The sequence below is a fragment of the Rhinopithecus roxellana genome, chromosome 12 (assembly GCF_007565055.1).
Source record: "Rhinopithecus roxellana isolate Shanxi Qingling chromosome 12, ASM756505v1, whole genome shotgun sequence".
Lineage (NCBI taxonomy): Eukaryota > Metazoa > Chordata > Mammalia > Primates > Cercopithecidae > Rhinopithecus > Rhinopithecus roxellana.
In genome coordinates this window covers 115,052,427-115,067,654 of record NC_044560.1, presented here as the reverse complement: position 1 = coordinate 115,067,654, position 15,228 = coordinate 115,052,427, and the positions used below count along the sequence as shown (strand labels likewise).

General features: G+C 59.0%; 1 protein-coding gene across 2 annotated transcripts; it reads right to left on the bottom strand.

Moving 5' to 3' along the window:
• Nucleotides 1–2,873: 2,873 nt before the first annotated feature.
• EPS8L1 (EPS8 like 1) lies at nucleotides 2,874–14,959 on the bottom strand. Of its 2 annotated transcripts, XM_010379169.2 has the most exons (20): nucleotides 14,844–14,959; nucleotides 13,731–13,784; nucleotides 12,083–12,123; nucleotides 11,745–11,803; nucleotides 10,951–11,112; nucleotides 10,525–10,674; nucleotides 9,939–10,021; nucleotides 9,313–9,574; nucleotides 8,905–9,031; nucleotides 8,623–8,711; nucleotides 8,454–8,528; nucleotides 8,201–8,349; nucleotides 7,277–7,418; nucleotides 7,116–7,144; nucleotides 4,793–4,925; nucleotides 4,572–4,703; nucleotides 4,261–4,372; nucleotides 3,896–4,070; nucleotides 3,361–3,493; nucleotides 2,874–3,268 (listed from the first exon to the last, which is right to left on the bottom strand). In XM_010379169.2, exons 2-20 carry the CDS (start codon nucleotides 13,745–13,747, stop codon nucleotides 3,182–3,184), a joined length of 2,157 nt encoding a protein of 718 aa, XP_010377471.2. In that variant the 5' UTR covers nucleotides 13,748–13,784; nucleotides 14,844–14,959; the 3' UTR covers nucleotides 2,874–3,181. The 2 variants fall into 2 exon arrangements, with proteins under 2 accessions (XP_010377471.2, XP_030769330.1); XM_030913470.1 differs by lacking the exon at nucleotides 14,844–14,959 and having other exon boundaries at nucleotides 12,083–12,172; nucleotides 13,731–13,760.
• Nucleotides 14,960–15,228: the final 269 nt, after the last annotated feature.

Sequence of the window (15,228 nt, the reverse complement as noted above, 5' to 3'; positions counted from 1 at the left end):
GGTCTGTGTTCCCAGCCAGAGGGAGGGCGCCGTTTCCTAATTGTGCGCTGGGGGGCTGTGCATGTCTGTGACCAAACCACAGGGCCGTTGGGTGGGGTGCCGAGGGATGGGCTGGTGCTTGCTCACCTGGTGTGGCCAAGGAGCTTCAGGATGAGCGCCCAGCGGGAATGAAGACTCCAAGACAGAGCCGGCGTGATCGCAGGCAGGGGGCTGAGAGGAAGTTGATGGGGGCAGGAAGGATCAGCGGGCAAGACCTCTGGGGCCAGGGAGATGGAGCTGCGGAGCTTGGGTTTTGCCATCAGTGTCTTTGAAACAGATTTAGTCAATTGCCAACGTTTAACATTTGGAGTAATCTGTGTATAAAAATCTGGAATTTTGGCTGGGTGCGGTGGTTCATGCCTGTGATCCCAACACTTTGGGAGGCTGAGGCGGGCAGATCATTTGAGGTCAGGAGTTCGAGACCAGCCTCGCCAACATGGTGAAACCCCATCTCTAGTAAAAATGCAAAAATTAGCCAGGCGTGGTGGCAGGCGCCTGTAATCCCATCTACTCTACTTGGGAGGCTGAGGCAGGAGAATCGCTTGAACCTGGGAGGCAGAGGTTGCAGTGAGCTGAGATCAAGTCACTGCACTTCAGCCTGGGCAACAGGGTGAGACTCCATCTCAAAAAGGGGGGAAAAAAGGAATTTTAGCTTCTTTTGAAAAAAACAGGAATCTGTGACAATATGAACTCTTCAGTCCTGCATAGCCACAGTTGACTAGAGCTGAGTAGGAGCCATCTTCTGAGATGAGGCATTCATTCATTCATTCAGTAATTACTATAACACCAACAGGAAGAACAGGACTTAGTAAGTACAGTGTGACCGATAATTACTGAACAAAACAAAGATCCAATACCTTTAGGAGGGGAGTATCCGATGTTAAAATAAATGTATTTCAAGGCAGCAGTGCTCTGGAGAAAAGAAAGGGGTTAGGAAGGCGGGTGCATGTGTGTGCACATGTGTTTTGAATAGAGTGGTCTAGGCAGGCCTCACGGAAAAGCTGGCACAGGTAGAGGCTTGAAGGTGGTGGAGAGGGAGCTGTGTAGGTGAGGGAAGGGTGCTCTGGATGATGAGAGCTGTGTGTGTAGAGGCCCTGGGGTAGGAATGCACCTGATGTGTTGCAGGAAGCTGAGGAGCTGAAGAAAGCAGGGAATGAGGTTGGAGAGGTAACGGTAGCTGTGTGGGGACTTGGCCCTGGGAAGGGCTTGAGCTTTGAGGTGAGAGCCCTGGGTGGCTTTTGGAGCATGGCCATGGCCTGACTTAGGTTTTAACAGGTCCCTCTGGCTGTTGCGTGGAGAACAGACTAGGGGTTGGTGGTGAGGACTGGGGAGACCAGCTAAGGGGCTACTGGTAAAATCCCAGCAAGAGAGATGGTGGCTCTGGCCGGGGTGACGGGAATAGAGATGGTGAGAGATGGTCAGGTTCTGAGAATATTGGAAGATACAGCTGCCAGGATGTTCAAACAAGCTGGCCTGTGACGGAAGTAGGGCTGAGGCCCAGCTGGCTCACTTGGTCTCTTGTGGGGTTCCTGCAGACATTTCAGTTTGCAGCCTGGGTGGTGTGAGCCACGGGGGATTATTGGGGAGGGGAAAATGGAGCAAAGAGGTTTGGGGGAATTGCCTACCTTTCCCATTCCCCTGTTAAGAATGAGTGGTGGGGCCCCGGGCAAGTAGTAGAGGGGCTGAGAGTATTCTGGGCAGAAGCAACCACATGAACCAAGCCTGGCAGCAGGAGGAGGGGAGCTGAGCCCTGTGGGATCGAAGCCAGTGAGCCAAGTGGCAGCCTGTGACTGCCAAGCTGGGGCCTGGGTTTTGTCTGGTGGGCCATAGGGAGCCAAGGGAAGTGTGTGAGTAGGATCTAGGGATGGGGCAGATAGGGGAAGGACTCTTGGAGATCCAAAGAGGAAGGAAGGAACCAGAAGGAACCAGGCAGGAGTTGGCAAAGCGGGGACTGAGAACTCCTGCCTGCTCCAGGAGGATCTCTCTGATACTTTCCCATCTTGGAGGGCGCCATCTGGTGCCCCAGGTTGGAACAACTCGGGGACAGGGTTGAGGCCCATAGGCCCGCAGTCATCTGGGGAAGGAGAGCCACGGAAGAAAGAGAAAGGACCATTCTTCCCAAAGGCAGAGAATGTCCAGTCTGGAAACGGTGGGATCCAGAGAAAAGCAGACCTTACTAGCCACCTGGATAATGGGGAAAAGAAAGTGACAGGGTTTGCCAGAGGGAAAAGGAGCTAGTTCTTGAGGGAGTAGGAAGTTTTCAGTTGGCTGCCATCTCCCAGGACAAAAAGTGACCAGAAAGCTGTGGCATGCTGGGGAGGCCGCCAGTTCTACCTGGCAGGGCCGTGGCAGGAGGTGGGGAACAAAGTGGAGAAGTGGATGCTGGGAAACTAGCCCCGGGGATGAGGGTGGGCTTCCCCAGAGGGAGTGAGTGAGCTGGGCCAGGAAGGCTGAATAGGAGGAGTTTGCCAGGCAGGGAATGGCTGTTTCGGCCAGCAGAGACAGCAAGTGCAAACCGCAGAGGTTGAAGGGGCTTGGGAGAGTTTGGAGAAGGGCAGGGCCAGGATGCAGGAAGGAATGAAGTGAGAACGTTGGTTCTCACATTCCAGCAGCCGCGAGCCAGGGAAACCCGAAGATGGGGCAAGCTGGACTTGGCTGGCTAGGAGGTCAGGAGGGAGCCTGGTTTGGGACCCTGGGGATGGAAAGGAGGGTTCGGAGAGAGAAACCAAAGAAGGTGGAACGTCTTCCAGGTTCCTTGAGGCTGTGACTGGGGTAAGGGGAAGGTTTCTGGGCCCCCTGGTAGCCCGGTAGAGGACAGCAGTTGACACACCATCTGCCAAGTAAGGAGGCTGTTTATAGGCTGGGCGGCATATTACAGTGCTCAGGGCTCTGCTGCACCCTCTCGGGGGGTCTGCTAGCGCTTTCCGTAGACTGTCTCCACGCCCTGCCCACTCACAGCCAGTCCAGGTCTGCTCTGGAGGGACTGCAGCAAGGATTGTTCAGTCTGTCCACGGGGATGGGGGAAGACCACGGCCGGAGCAGATTGGCCATCCTTCAGAAGATCGACTTCTGCTGTTGAGGAGTCTGAAGAGTCCGTTCTCACACGGGGCCTGGTCACTCTTTGCGAAGGGCGCCGGGCAGGTCAAATGACCTCCATTTCCATCCCGCCTTCCACCTTCTTCTTTTGCTTCTCCATCACTGCCTCCAGCTCTGACACCTTCTCTTTGTCCTGGAGGGCGGGGTGGAAATCGCTTTGTCCTGGTGTCGGAGCCCTCGGCGTCCCAACCCCACCCAGACCCAGGGACCAGCGGCCCGGCTCACCTCCAGCAGGGCGCGCTGCACGGTGACCTGGCTGTACACACGCACCCCCTCCTCGGGGCTCACCGCCCGCAGCTCCTCCTTCTGCAGCGAGAAAAGCTGCGCCCCAGTCAGCACACCCAGCGCGTCCACGGTCCTGAGCGAGGGCAGCCGGGGCGCGGTCAGGCAGGTCGCCGGATGCCCCAGCCCCCGCCACTCATATCACGCCCACCCGGCGATGATCCAATCAGAACAGCTCCCTGGGGGGGAGGCAGGGCCCACACCCGCTGAACCCCACCCACCAATCACAATGTGCCACCCGGGGGGCGTGGTCATATCGTGCTTCCGAAGGGTGCGGGATATCCCTAAGGAATCCAGTCGGAGTCTGAAAACACATGGCAATCACAGCCTGCCATTGGGTGTTGCTACCAGACAGACCCTCACTTCGGGCTAATCCCGGCTCCCTGTGGTCTCCACGACTGCCGCCCCCCGACTCCCGGAACGCTCCGCTCCCAGCCTGCTTATCAACCTGCGCCGAGCCGGCCCCCGCCCCACTCACCCGGAGCTAAAGCCCTTGGCCTGCAGCCAGGCGCGGACCTCAGAGGCGTCCGAGTGCGGGCTGAGCTGCGGTTCCGGGGCGCGGGGCCCTGGGACTGTGCGGCTCGGGCCCGAGCGGCCCTGGGCCAGGCGCGCCTGCAGTTCCTCGTTGACAATGAGCATCTGGGAGAATTTCTCTGCAGGCGGGAAACCGGGAGGGAGGAAGTTCAGGCTCAGGGCGAGGGGTCCTGGGGCCACAGGGCGGAGGGGTGCTCCAGCCTCCCCAGAATGGGGCAGGAGTCCGTTTGCTCTTTCTGAGCCCCCGTTTCCCTGCCTGGAAAGCAAGGATAAGAACCTCTCCCCATAGCCGGCGTCCCCACCACTCACCCTTCTCGCTGGGGTCCAAGCTGTTGAGGCTATCGCAGCTGTCCCAGCGGGGCCGAGCCAGAGCTGGAGGTGGGGCTGGGGCTGGGGCTGGTGGCGGAGGAGGAGTGCTGTTCTGAAAGGAAGGAGAGGAGAGCACGTGGGTTAGGGAGAGGAGTCAGAGTCCCAGCCTCTCCCCTTTCTGGAGATGCATTTCTGAACCCCCAGTCACCACCTGCACCAGCACTCTTGACAGCTGATCCCCACACCCCTTGTTCCCAGTATCTGGTCCCAGCCTCTCCTCCCTCAAGACCGCAGCGTCTGCGCTGGCTCACCAGGCTGCGGGCAGGGCTTTGGCAGTGGTGCAACCGGGGTCCGGGGTGGGGTGTCAGGATGTTATAGGGCACATATCCCTCTTGCCCCGCTGGGTCCCGAACCTTCCACCACTTGCGTCTGTCATCCAGGACCTGGGTGCGGTAAAAAGCAGAGGGTTCAGAGCCTACATCTGCAGCTAGGGCTGGCTAATTCCTGCCCCTCAGCCTCCCGCTCCTCTAACCTCCAGTATGTCCCGCTGCTTGACGGACAGCTCACTGCTGTTGCGGGCCTGGAAGTCATAATTACACAGGACCCATTTTCCTGCTGTCTCTGACTCTAGCTGAGGCTCAGATTCTGGCTCCAGGTCTTGGTGACTGAGGAGAAGCAGGAGGGTTGGAAATAAGGAGGCAGCCAGCCCCATTGCTCTGGGCTGCAGGGTGCTGGTGTGAGCTAGGGTTAGAGCCAAGCAGGGGGCACAGCAGGGGCCAGGTTAATACTGTTAATAGAAATTTGAAACGAGAATAACAGCCTGAATATGTTTTGCTCCCTCCGTTGTTTGGCATTGTGCTGTAGGCATATGCAGTGGGTACTATCCCATTATCGATTCCATTTTACAGAGGAGAATGAGGCTCAGAGAGATAAAACCACTTGCCCACATCACACAGCTAGAAACAGCTGTCATTTATTGAGCATCTAATAGGCACTGGGCTTAAATATCATAACTCATGAGCATAATAAAAACAATAGCTAGGCCAGGCAAGTGGCTCACGCCTGTAATCCCAGCGCTTTGGGAGACCAAGGCGGGCAGATCACAAGGTCAAGAGATCAAGACCACCCTGGCCAACATGGTGAAACCCTGTCTGTACTGAAAAATACACAAATTAGCTGGGTGTGGTGGCGCATGCCTGTAGTCCCAGCTACTCGGGAGGCTGAGGCAGGAGAATCGATTGAATCTGGCAGGCAGAGGCTGCAGTGAGCTGAGATCTCACCACTGCACTCCAGCCTGATGACAGAGTGAGACTCTGTCTCAAAAAACAAACAATAGCTACCACTTCTGTAGCACTTACTATGTGCTAGGCACTGTTATGTATATTAGTTGATTTGATCTTCATGACAACCATTGGTAGAACCATGAATTTGGACTCCCCTCTCCCCCACCCCCAGTTTCTTCCTCCCCCAGAGACCCTATTATCTTCTCCATTTTCACAGAGGAGGAAGCTGAGGCACAGGGATGTACAGGTTACAGAGTAAGACAGTGGCATCGCCAGCCTGGGACCAGGGCAGTCCATGTCTGAATAATGCTGCCCTCGTTTGCAGGCAGCTGGACTTGAACATGGTCGTAGCCTTGAGCCTTTAACTGCTAGTTCCTACAACACCACAGACTTCTCACTGTTCCGGGAAGGGATTATCATTATTCCCAGTTTCCCTGCAAAGAACTTGAGGCTCAGAGAAAGTGACTTGAAGCTGTGAACAGGGAGGGGGGGTTGCGATATCAGGCAGCTGGGGCAGGGGTGGGATTTCAGCTCTGACTCCCAATAAGAGGGACCTCAGCCTGGATCAGGCCTACCTGTGCAGGGGAGAGGGGGGGTCTTCAGGGCCGCGGCACCCCCTGTGTGGGGCCGGCAGCTCCCAGCACGCTGTCCCTGCTGAGACCCTCTGCCCAGGCCCTCACCCAGACCCCCCTTTGTCTCCTCCAGACTCACTGCTTTGTTTTCGTCTCCTCCCACGTTGTTTCCCTCCAGTCTGCCCTCTATTTGCTCAAGGACCCTAGAGTTCTGGTCCATCTACATCCTTTCCTCCCCCAGGACCCAGAGTCTGAGCCCCCACTGCTTGGTAGAACCTGACGTGGAATGTCCTTTTTCCCCCCAGGGACCTAGGAGTCCAGGTCTCAAGCTTCAATCTTATCCTTTTAACCCTTAAACCTTTTAACCCAGTCTGACACCCAGCAGTGACTTAGACAATTGCATTAGAGCATCTGGAAAACCAAGAGTTTAATCACCCAGGCTTTATACCTGTGGGGGGCCCAGAGATACTACCACTTCCTAACTTTCCCAGAAACTTGCCCCCAAGCCCTCGAAGTCCCAAGCCTGCTCCTCTGGGTCTCCAGGATCCCAAGCACCAGACTTGGGCTCTTCTTCAAAACCCAAAGGTCCAATTCCCCAGCTTCTCCCCTCCAATATCCAGGGCTCTGTCCTCGTAGGGAGCCCAGGCATGGTGCTTCCCAGGCCCTGAGAAACCAAACTGCCTTCTTCCAGCCTTTTGGGGATCCAGAGATCCAACCTCTCAGACTTTACCCACTCCCAGCCCCTTTCCTCCCTTAGGCCCGGGAACCTAGGTCTCCATTCCCTCCTCCCTTGGCCCCAGAAGTCTGGATCCCGCCCCCTCCCTCCCTGCTCCTCCCTCTCTCCCGGCCCCGGCACCCCCCTTCACCATCTCACCCACCTGAAAAGAGCCAGGAAGACAAAAGGAAAAAACACAGAAAAAAGGGGGCGGAGTCAACACCGGGAGCCCCCGGGAAGCACCCCTCCTGGACCCCCTTGCCCTGCCCTGGGGCGGATACTCACCCATTGACAGCGACCTGGGGGGCGCTTTGCTGCAGGAAGTAAGACAGTCGGGTCAGGCGGGGCCAGGCGGACCGGCCGCGCCCCCACCCCGGACTTCCCAGCCTCGGCCCTGCTGTGTCGCTTGCGGGAGCTGGCTGCTCCCCTGGAAGCCTCAGCCTCACCTGCCGGCGCCTCCGCTCGTGCTGTAGCTGTTTCTCAACTGGGTCTTCCCAGGCGCGGCCCTGCGGGTCAGTAACCGGGGGCTCCCAGCCGCTGAAGAACTCGGGTCTGTATGGGGGTCCCTCTTCCGGGAGCAGCTCCAGCCTGCGGCCAGGGACAGGGCCAAGAGCTCAGGGATTCTGGTACAGCCCCCAACTGAGCTCTGTCATTAACTTCACTAAGTTTTCCCCTAAAGCTCGCTGTATCTGGCCCCGCCACTTTTCACCAAGTCCTGCCGGTACCTCCAAGCCCAACTCAACAGTAATTTATATTTCTAGGCCGGGCGCAGTGGCTCACGCCTGTAATCCCAGCATTTTGGGAGGCCAAGATGGGAGGATCGCTTGAGGCCAGGAGTTCAAGACCAGCCTGGGCAACATATTGAGACCACCCTGCCCATCCATCTCTCTCGCTCGCTCGCTCTCTGGAAAAAAATCTTGCCGTATCCAGCCTCTAAATTTCACCTCTGATTCCAAATCAGGTTTTCCTTAAGCTCGGCTTCAGGTTCTGACCCTTTCCCTACGAAACTCCCAGCTCCCAGTGCACAGACTCTCTCCCATCGCCAAAGTTATAGACCAAACTTTCCAGAAGCCCCGCCCCTTCGCGTAGCCCCGCCCCTGCCCCGTAGCCCCTCTATTCCTTTAAGCCCCACCTTTTCTTTCAATCTGATTGGTCTGCTGGTCTTAAATCTTTCCTTCATATTAATTTCTGGCCTTTCCTCCAATTGAATCTTGGCATCTGTCCTAAGCCCCGCCCCAACACAACGAAGCCACGCCTCTAACCAGTCCCTTCCCTCCTAGTCTCATTGTCCAATCATCATGCCATCCATCTCCCAGCCCCTTATGCTCCTCCAATCACCACGCCCCTCGCCTCCCAGTCCCGCCCCTCACCCGGGGCGGGTCCACGAGTCCCCCAGCGAGGTCCAGAGCTCGTTTTCACGTGGAGTGACGTTGTCCCGCAGCAGCGCCACGGCATCCGACGTCAGGTGCGGCCGCCGCACGCTGCTCGCGAACTCGGGCCCCCCCGACGTGTTCACAATCTGTCAGGGGAGCGGGAGGGGGCAGGCCGTGCCGTCACACCTTCTGCAAGTCGAACCGATTCCTCCCGCTGCAGGGGAGCCCGAGGACCTGGGGCGGGTCTCACCATCTGCAGAGGCCCGAAAAGGAAGTGCAGCAGCTCCGGGGAGGAGGGGTCGGCTATGTTGCCGCGCAGCCGGGCCTGGGGCGTGGGGAGGGAGGTGGTTGGCGTGGGTGCGGGGACGGGGCAGGTTCGCCGTGCCCGCGCTCCGGCCCAGGGGCGGACGCGTCCTCACCAGCAGGCTGAAGGCGTACTTGATCTTCTGCAGCACGTCTGTGTACTCGGCCTCCGAGGGCGGCTTGGCCCGCAGCGTCAGCAGGCCCTCTGCGGGGGCCGACGGGCGCGGCGATGGGGACGCGGGGCCAGCACCAGGCAGGCAGAGAGAGAGGTGGACACCCGGTTAAGATGGTTGTGAGGTCAGCCCTGGTAAGTGGCGGGAGGGGAGACCCTGGGGAGAGGGAGGGCATCTGAAAGTGATCGGGAGGGGGGTTCAGATCCCACGCGGGGGTGCCCTTACCCCCAGCCGCTCGGCGCCGGGTCCTGCGGCCACGTTCCCGGTGCTCCAGCACCCTGGCCGCCTCCGCCGACTTCTGCAGCCTCAATACGAAGCTCTCTACGTCGTCGAACACGTGGTTCAGGATGTCCTGGGGGACAGAGGAGGGGGACGCTCTGGGCTCCCAAGTTCCAAAACCATCCCCCTCGAAGCCCTGAACCTGAGCATCTAGACACGTCCCCAGACGGGCCCCGCCCCAAACACCTGGTCACGCCCTACAACAAAGCCCCGCCCCCGCCCCGCCTCCATAACGCAGAAGTCTGACAAGATTGACGGAGAACTCCCATCCCGCAGCTGGCCCCGCCCTTCCACGCCCTAGACCCGCCTCCAGTCGTCTGGCCCCGCCCCCAGCCCCTTTTCCGCGCGGCTCACCACTTCCCGCTCCGCCTGCAGAACCGCCAGGTCAGGACCCCGGGGACCCAGGTCCGGGGAGGCCGGGTCAGCGCTGCTCGACGTCCCCGCCGGCCCAGGCCTCTGCGCCTCCTCTGCCTCGGGAATGGGCTTCTCCTGGGGTGGCCCGCGGCCCGCGCCCCGCTCCACGGTGCTGATCACTGCGCGAACGGACGGGCGGCGCTGCAGGGGCGGGGTCTCAGCGGCGGGCGAGCGGTCGCGCTGCAACTCCTCCTGCGTGGCCCTGCGGAGGGCGACGGGGACACCAAGGCTGGGTCCACTGAGGGGTTCACGGAGGGGGAAATCCGGGGCGCAGAACGAGACACACTGAGGCTCAAAGGGAGTAAACAAGTTCAACGAGGTAGGGAGAAATCCGATATGGGGAGGGGTAGCACCTCTCTAGAGTGAAACTGAGGGCCTGGACAGGGAACAGGGAAAAGAAGTAGAGTTCTGGAGAAGGAGTCAGTTCGTCTGGGAGGTACAGACAAGACTCGACTAGGTTGTGCTTGACTCCATGCAAAACTTGCTCTGTTCCAGTCTGGTGTTGTAGACTGAGGCACAGGGAGGGGAAACTGGCTTCCCAGAGACCGCGCCAACTTCCCTCTCACCTGAGCGCCGCCGCCCTGCGCTCCCCGCGGCCCGAGCGGTAATTGTGCAGAGCCCCCTGGACGTCCTCTCGGATCAGCTCCGCCTGCCAATCACACATCAGGCCACGCCTCCCCACGCCGCACCCCCTTCCTACCCGGGCCACGCCCCTGGCCGATTTTTCTGCTCCGTCCCAGCCCACGTGCGGCCATCGTTCACGCCTATGGACCCACGCATGTCCACGCTCTGGACTCACCCCTCGCCCTACACCTGTCCCTGCCCCAAACCACGACCCCGCCCATGGAGACCCAGTCTGGGTGGTTTCTCGCCCCCATCCTTGTCCTGGCTGCTCCCCCAGGCCCTACTTGCCCATGTTCTGTTCATGTCCTCATCCCACCCTCACGTTCTATCTCGACCCTGGGTCCAGTCTCCTCAAACCCTACTCCCTTTCGGAACTTCCTTCCCAGGTCCCATGCCGTTCCTTGCTGTGATCCCGCCTTAGCCCCAGGCCCCGCCCCACCTAGAGGCCCCACCCATTTCCGCCTCTGCTCCAGGCTCCGCCCAGTTCCAGCTCCGCCCCCAGAGCCAACCCGAACGCCATCCGCTCACCCCGAGGCGCAGGCCCTGGAAGAAGTGCACGTCGGGCTGCGCGCGCTCGGGTTCCTGGCACACGAGCAGCAGCAGCGAGCGGCTCCGGCCAGGTGGCATCACCGCATCACAACGCACGATGGCGCCCAGCGGGTACGACTCCAGCTCCTCCTGCCGGGTGGGATGGCAGGGTAAACTGAGGCCCCAAAATGATGGTATTACTAAATGGCGACGGGAGTGTGGGCCAGCAGGTCAGGGCAACCTCACGCAGTTAGGGGGTTAGGGATAACACCCCTGTTTAATAGATGAGGCTATTAAGGCTCAAGAAGGGGGCTAGGGTCCCTCGCCAGAGTTCCCAGAGGAAGGACATGCAAGAGCCAAGATTCACACCCAGACCCCTGAAGTCCCTGCCGCAGACACTCCTCCCACCGAAGTGCCCCCTGGCACCTTGGAGGCCGGGTCGAGCAGCGTGACATGGTCGGGAGACACTCGCAGCAGCATCTCCTGTGCCCAGACACGGCCCTGGCTATCCATGACCGCCAGCTTCCTGGAGGCATCCTCCACGGTGTGCACGCCATCGTCCTCACCCAGGCAGAACGTCACCAGGTGCTGGCACGGACCAGGGAGAAGGCAGTGAGGCCCAAGATGATGCCAGGTGGGCTCAGAATCCCCCAGAATAATCAGACTTTCAGCCTGAGACTAACCACACCTCCTCCAGGAAGCCTTCCTTGATCACCTGCTCCAAAAATCAGCTCCTCCCCGCAGTGTTCTTTGTTTCCCTTTCATCAGAGTGACTAGCACCTGAGTCTGGCTTCTCACAGACTGGAGGCTCCTTGCGGGCAGGGAAGGAGTCTGGATTATAGCTCTCTCCTTCTAAATGCCTCCTCGGGTCTCCCGCTGTGCCCCCTGCCACCTCCATTAGAGCACCAGGCACCTCCGTGGGTTCCTCTGGACCTTGTCTACCCCCTCCTCATGCAAGGCTGTGTCTTGATTTGTCCCCATGGTCCCACTGTCCAGCACAACAGCTAGCCCGGAGAAAAGGCTGGCAGATTTGAGTGGACCCGAGGCCCCTGACTTCATATCCATGACTGAGGTGAGGCAACGGAGGTCCGTTTTACGGATGGGCAAACTGACTTTCCACATGCTTCCTGCTTGGGGGCCCAGCTGCTTTCAAAAGCCCTATCTCCTGAGGCCACCTTTGCCCTAGAAGATGTCCTGGGGAACACAGACCCCAGACTCACATTGACTGGGTACTGGGATACATCGGCCATAACAACTGTGGAGTAACGCTTCCTCTGCTCTGCCAGGGGAGAAAGAAAATGAGCCTGGAAGTCCAGGCCCAGCCCCTCCTCCCTCAGACCCAGGAGTCCAGACCTCCAGCTCTTCCTCCTCCCTCAGACCCAGGAGTCCAGACCCCCAGCCCCTCCTCCCTCAGACCCAGGAGTCCAGGTCCCCAGCCCCTCCTCCCTCAGACCCAGGGGTCCAGGCCCAGCCTCTCCTCCTCCAAGACCCTGGATTCCAGGTCCTGTTTCTTTAGACCCAGTTCTATGGGCCTGGGGCTCCCTTGCCCCCCACTCACCATAGATAGACTTGGCGCTTGGCTTTGGGGCAGCTTCTGGGCTGGTGAAGAAAAGAGGGATGAGAGAGACTGTGGAATTGGGGGTGGATCCTGCGGAAATGCCAAGCAGGGCAGCAAGGGCTTCATTATGAAGGTAATGGGGAGCCATGGAAGGATTATTATTATTATTTTTATTATTATTGAGCAGGAGAGCTCAGAGCCAGAGCTGGACTTTAAGAAGACAGGTAGGCCAGGCGCGGTGGCTCACGCCTGTAATCCCAGCACTTTGGAAGGCAGAGACAGGCAGATCACAAAGTCAAGAGATTGAGACCAGCCTGGCCAACATGGTGAAACCCCATCTCTACTCAAAATACAAATATTAACTGGGTGTGGTGGCAGGCGCCTGTAGTCCCAGCTACGTGGGAGGCTGAGGCAGGAGAATCACTTGAACCTGGGAGGTGGAGGTTGCAGTGAGCTGAGATCGCGCCATTGCACTCTAGCCTGGCAACAGCGAGACCCCCATCTCGAAAAAAAAAAAAAAGAAGAAGACAGGTCAGGCGGTGGTGCTGGGTGGTAGGGGGAGTGTGGTCTCTACCATGGCATAGTCCTGGATTCAAGCCCTCTGTCTACTGCCTCCTTGCCATAAGACCTTGAGAAGGGGACTTAATCTCTCCTGCCTCAGTTTCTTTCTGTAACGTAGTAACTATCTGGTAGGGCTGTTGGGCAAATTCAATCAGATGATGCAGGTGAAGTATTTTGAAGCTTCAATAACTGTTATTATCATTCTTAAGATGCTGCCAGGGCTTAGCACACAGAAGTTGCTCAATAAATGGGGATTGTTACAATAGCATTAGTAGTATCTGAAGTACACAGGGAATTATCTGTTTCCCCTCCCACCCCCATGGGCCAGGCGCTTCCCGGCCACTTCCTTCTCTGTCTCCTCCTGTCCTCGATTTCTTCCTGAGGTTACCTTTCCTAAGAATTCTTGGATCCCCACTTCCATACGCATAACAGAAGCTCAGAGATCAGGTGGCGTCAGGGGAACTGAAAATCCCTTTTTCCCAAACTCCTGTTCCTCATCCCGCTCCTGCCAGTCTGATGTCACCACAATTTGATTACCTCTGGGCCAGAGAACTCACTACCTACCATGCAGGTATTTTGACTCATCTCTCATTGTTTTTCCTCCCTGCTTCCTCTGGGGGACTTGACTCTTCATTATGAACAGTCCTGATTTTCTAGCAAAGGGTTACTATTTCCTAACAAGATAACAATCCCAACAGAGGCTCCTATGGGCTGAGCACCGGCCATCAGTGAGGTGGTCAGCTAAGTCCTGTCATGCACTATCCCACCAATGTTTCAAAATTGTCCGTGTGTCACAGAGGAGGGGCTGAGGCTCCAAGAGGTGATGTCCTTTGACCAGGGTTACATCAGCACGGAGTGTGAGGGCCGAGCTGGAGCTCAGGCCTGTCTGCTCTACAGTGGGGTCCCCTAACCCCAGGCTGGGCAGGGAGGAGAGTGGCTCTGGCTTCCTCCTGAGTGTCCGGGCTTGGGCCAGAGTCTGGGCTGCCAGAAACAGGATCTGTGGGTGTGGGTGAGGAGGCGAGGGGAGGCGGGAGGCGTGCTGGGGCTGGCGGCTGGGGCCTGGGGCCTGGGGGCTGGGGGCACTTACCCGGTGGCGGTGCTCATGGTGCTGAGTGGGAGCTCCTACCCACCTGGAGGTGCCCTGGAAGCCAACAAAGATGTGAGGGCCTGGCCAGTAGGAGCCTCTACTTCCTACCCCAGCCTCCTCCCTCAACACAGGCATCCAGGCCCCAGCCCCTCCTCCCTCAGACCCAGGAGTCCAAACCCCAGCTCCTCCCTCAGACCCAGGAGTCCAGGCCCCCAGCCCCTCCTCCCTCAGACCCAGGAGTCCAAACCCCAGCTCCTCCCTCAGACCCAGGAGTCCAGGCCCCAGCCCCTCCTCCCTCAGACCCAGGAGTCCAAACCCCAGCTCCTCCCTCAGACCCAGGAGTCCAGGCCCCCAGCCCCTCCTCCCTCAAACCCAGGAGTCCAGACCCCTAGTCCCTCCTCCCTCAGACCCAGGAGTTCAGGCCCCAGCCCCTCCTCCCTCAGACCCAGGAGTCCAAACCCCAGCTCCTCCCTCAGACCCAGGAGTCCAGGGCCCCAGCCCCTCTTTCCTCAAACCCAGGAGTCCAGACCCCCAGCCCCTCCTCCCTCAGACCCAGGAGTCCAGACCCCCAGCCCCTCCTCCCTCAGACCCAGGAGTCCAGGCCCCAGCCCCTCCTCCCTCAGACCCAGGAGTCCAGACCCCCAGTCCCTCCTCCCTCAGACCCAGGAGTCCAGACCCCCAGTCCCTCCTCCCTCAGACCCAGGAGTCCAGGCCCCCAGCCCCTCCTCCCTCAGACCCAGGAGTTCAGGCCCCCAGCCCCTCCTCCCTCAGACCCAGGAGTCCACGCCCCCAGCCCCTCTTCCCTCAGACCCAGGAGTCCAGACCCCCAATCCCTCCACCCTAGACCCAGGAGCCCGGAACCCCAGCCCCTCCTCCCTCAGACCCAGAAGTCCAGACTCCCAGCCCCTCCTCCCTCAGACCCAGGAGTCCAGGCCCCCAGTCCCTCCTCCTTCAGACCCAGGAGTCCAGACCCCAGCCCCTCCTCCCTCAGACCCAGGAGTCCAGGCCCCAGTCCCCTCCTCCCTCAGACCCAGGAGTCCAGACCCCAGTCCCCTCCTCCCTCAGACCCATTGGTCAAATCCCGGCCTCCTCTCCGAACCCGGATCTCCTCACCTGCCTGCTCAGGCTCTGCCCTGCTCTCCGCTGTCCTTTCCCTTCCAGGCTGCCAGCCCCTCCTCCTGCTCCCTCCCAGGGCTGTCCTGCCTCCGCCTCCGCATACCTGAGCGTTCACCTGGCACAGCCTGGCTGGAGTGACCCAGGGGCGGGGCTGGCAGACAGATCCAGGAGGGGCTGGGAGGACTGCAGGGGAGCCGGGAAACTAACTATCTGCTCGTAACAACAGAATAATAACAACAAACAGTAAATTTGATGTCACACTTGTTCACAGGTTAGAGTTGAAAGCTCTGTCTTTAAAACTCCCTTGAAATTCTAACAACGGGAGGAAGTTCGAAGTTTGATTTCTGCTTGACAGACGAGGAAGCTGAAGGCTAGAGAGGTT

Excerpts from the sequence above, each read along its gene's own strand:
- EPS8L1 (XM_010379169.2), bottom strand. Across the intron at positions 7,419-8,200 it reads GACTCGTGGACCCGCCCCGG|GCTGGAGCTGCTCCCGGAAG; the intron begins GTGAGGGGCGGG and ends CCCTGGCCGCAG. Across the intron at positions 4,071-4,260 it reads CTTGGACCCCAGCGAGAAGG|AGAAATTCTCCCAGATGCTC; the intron begins GTGAGTGGTGGG and ends TCCCGCCTGCAG.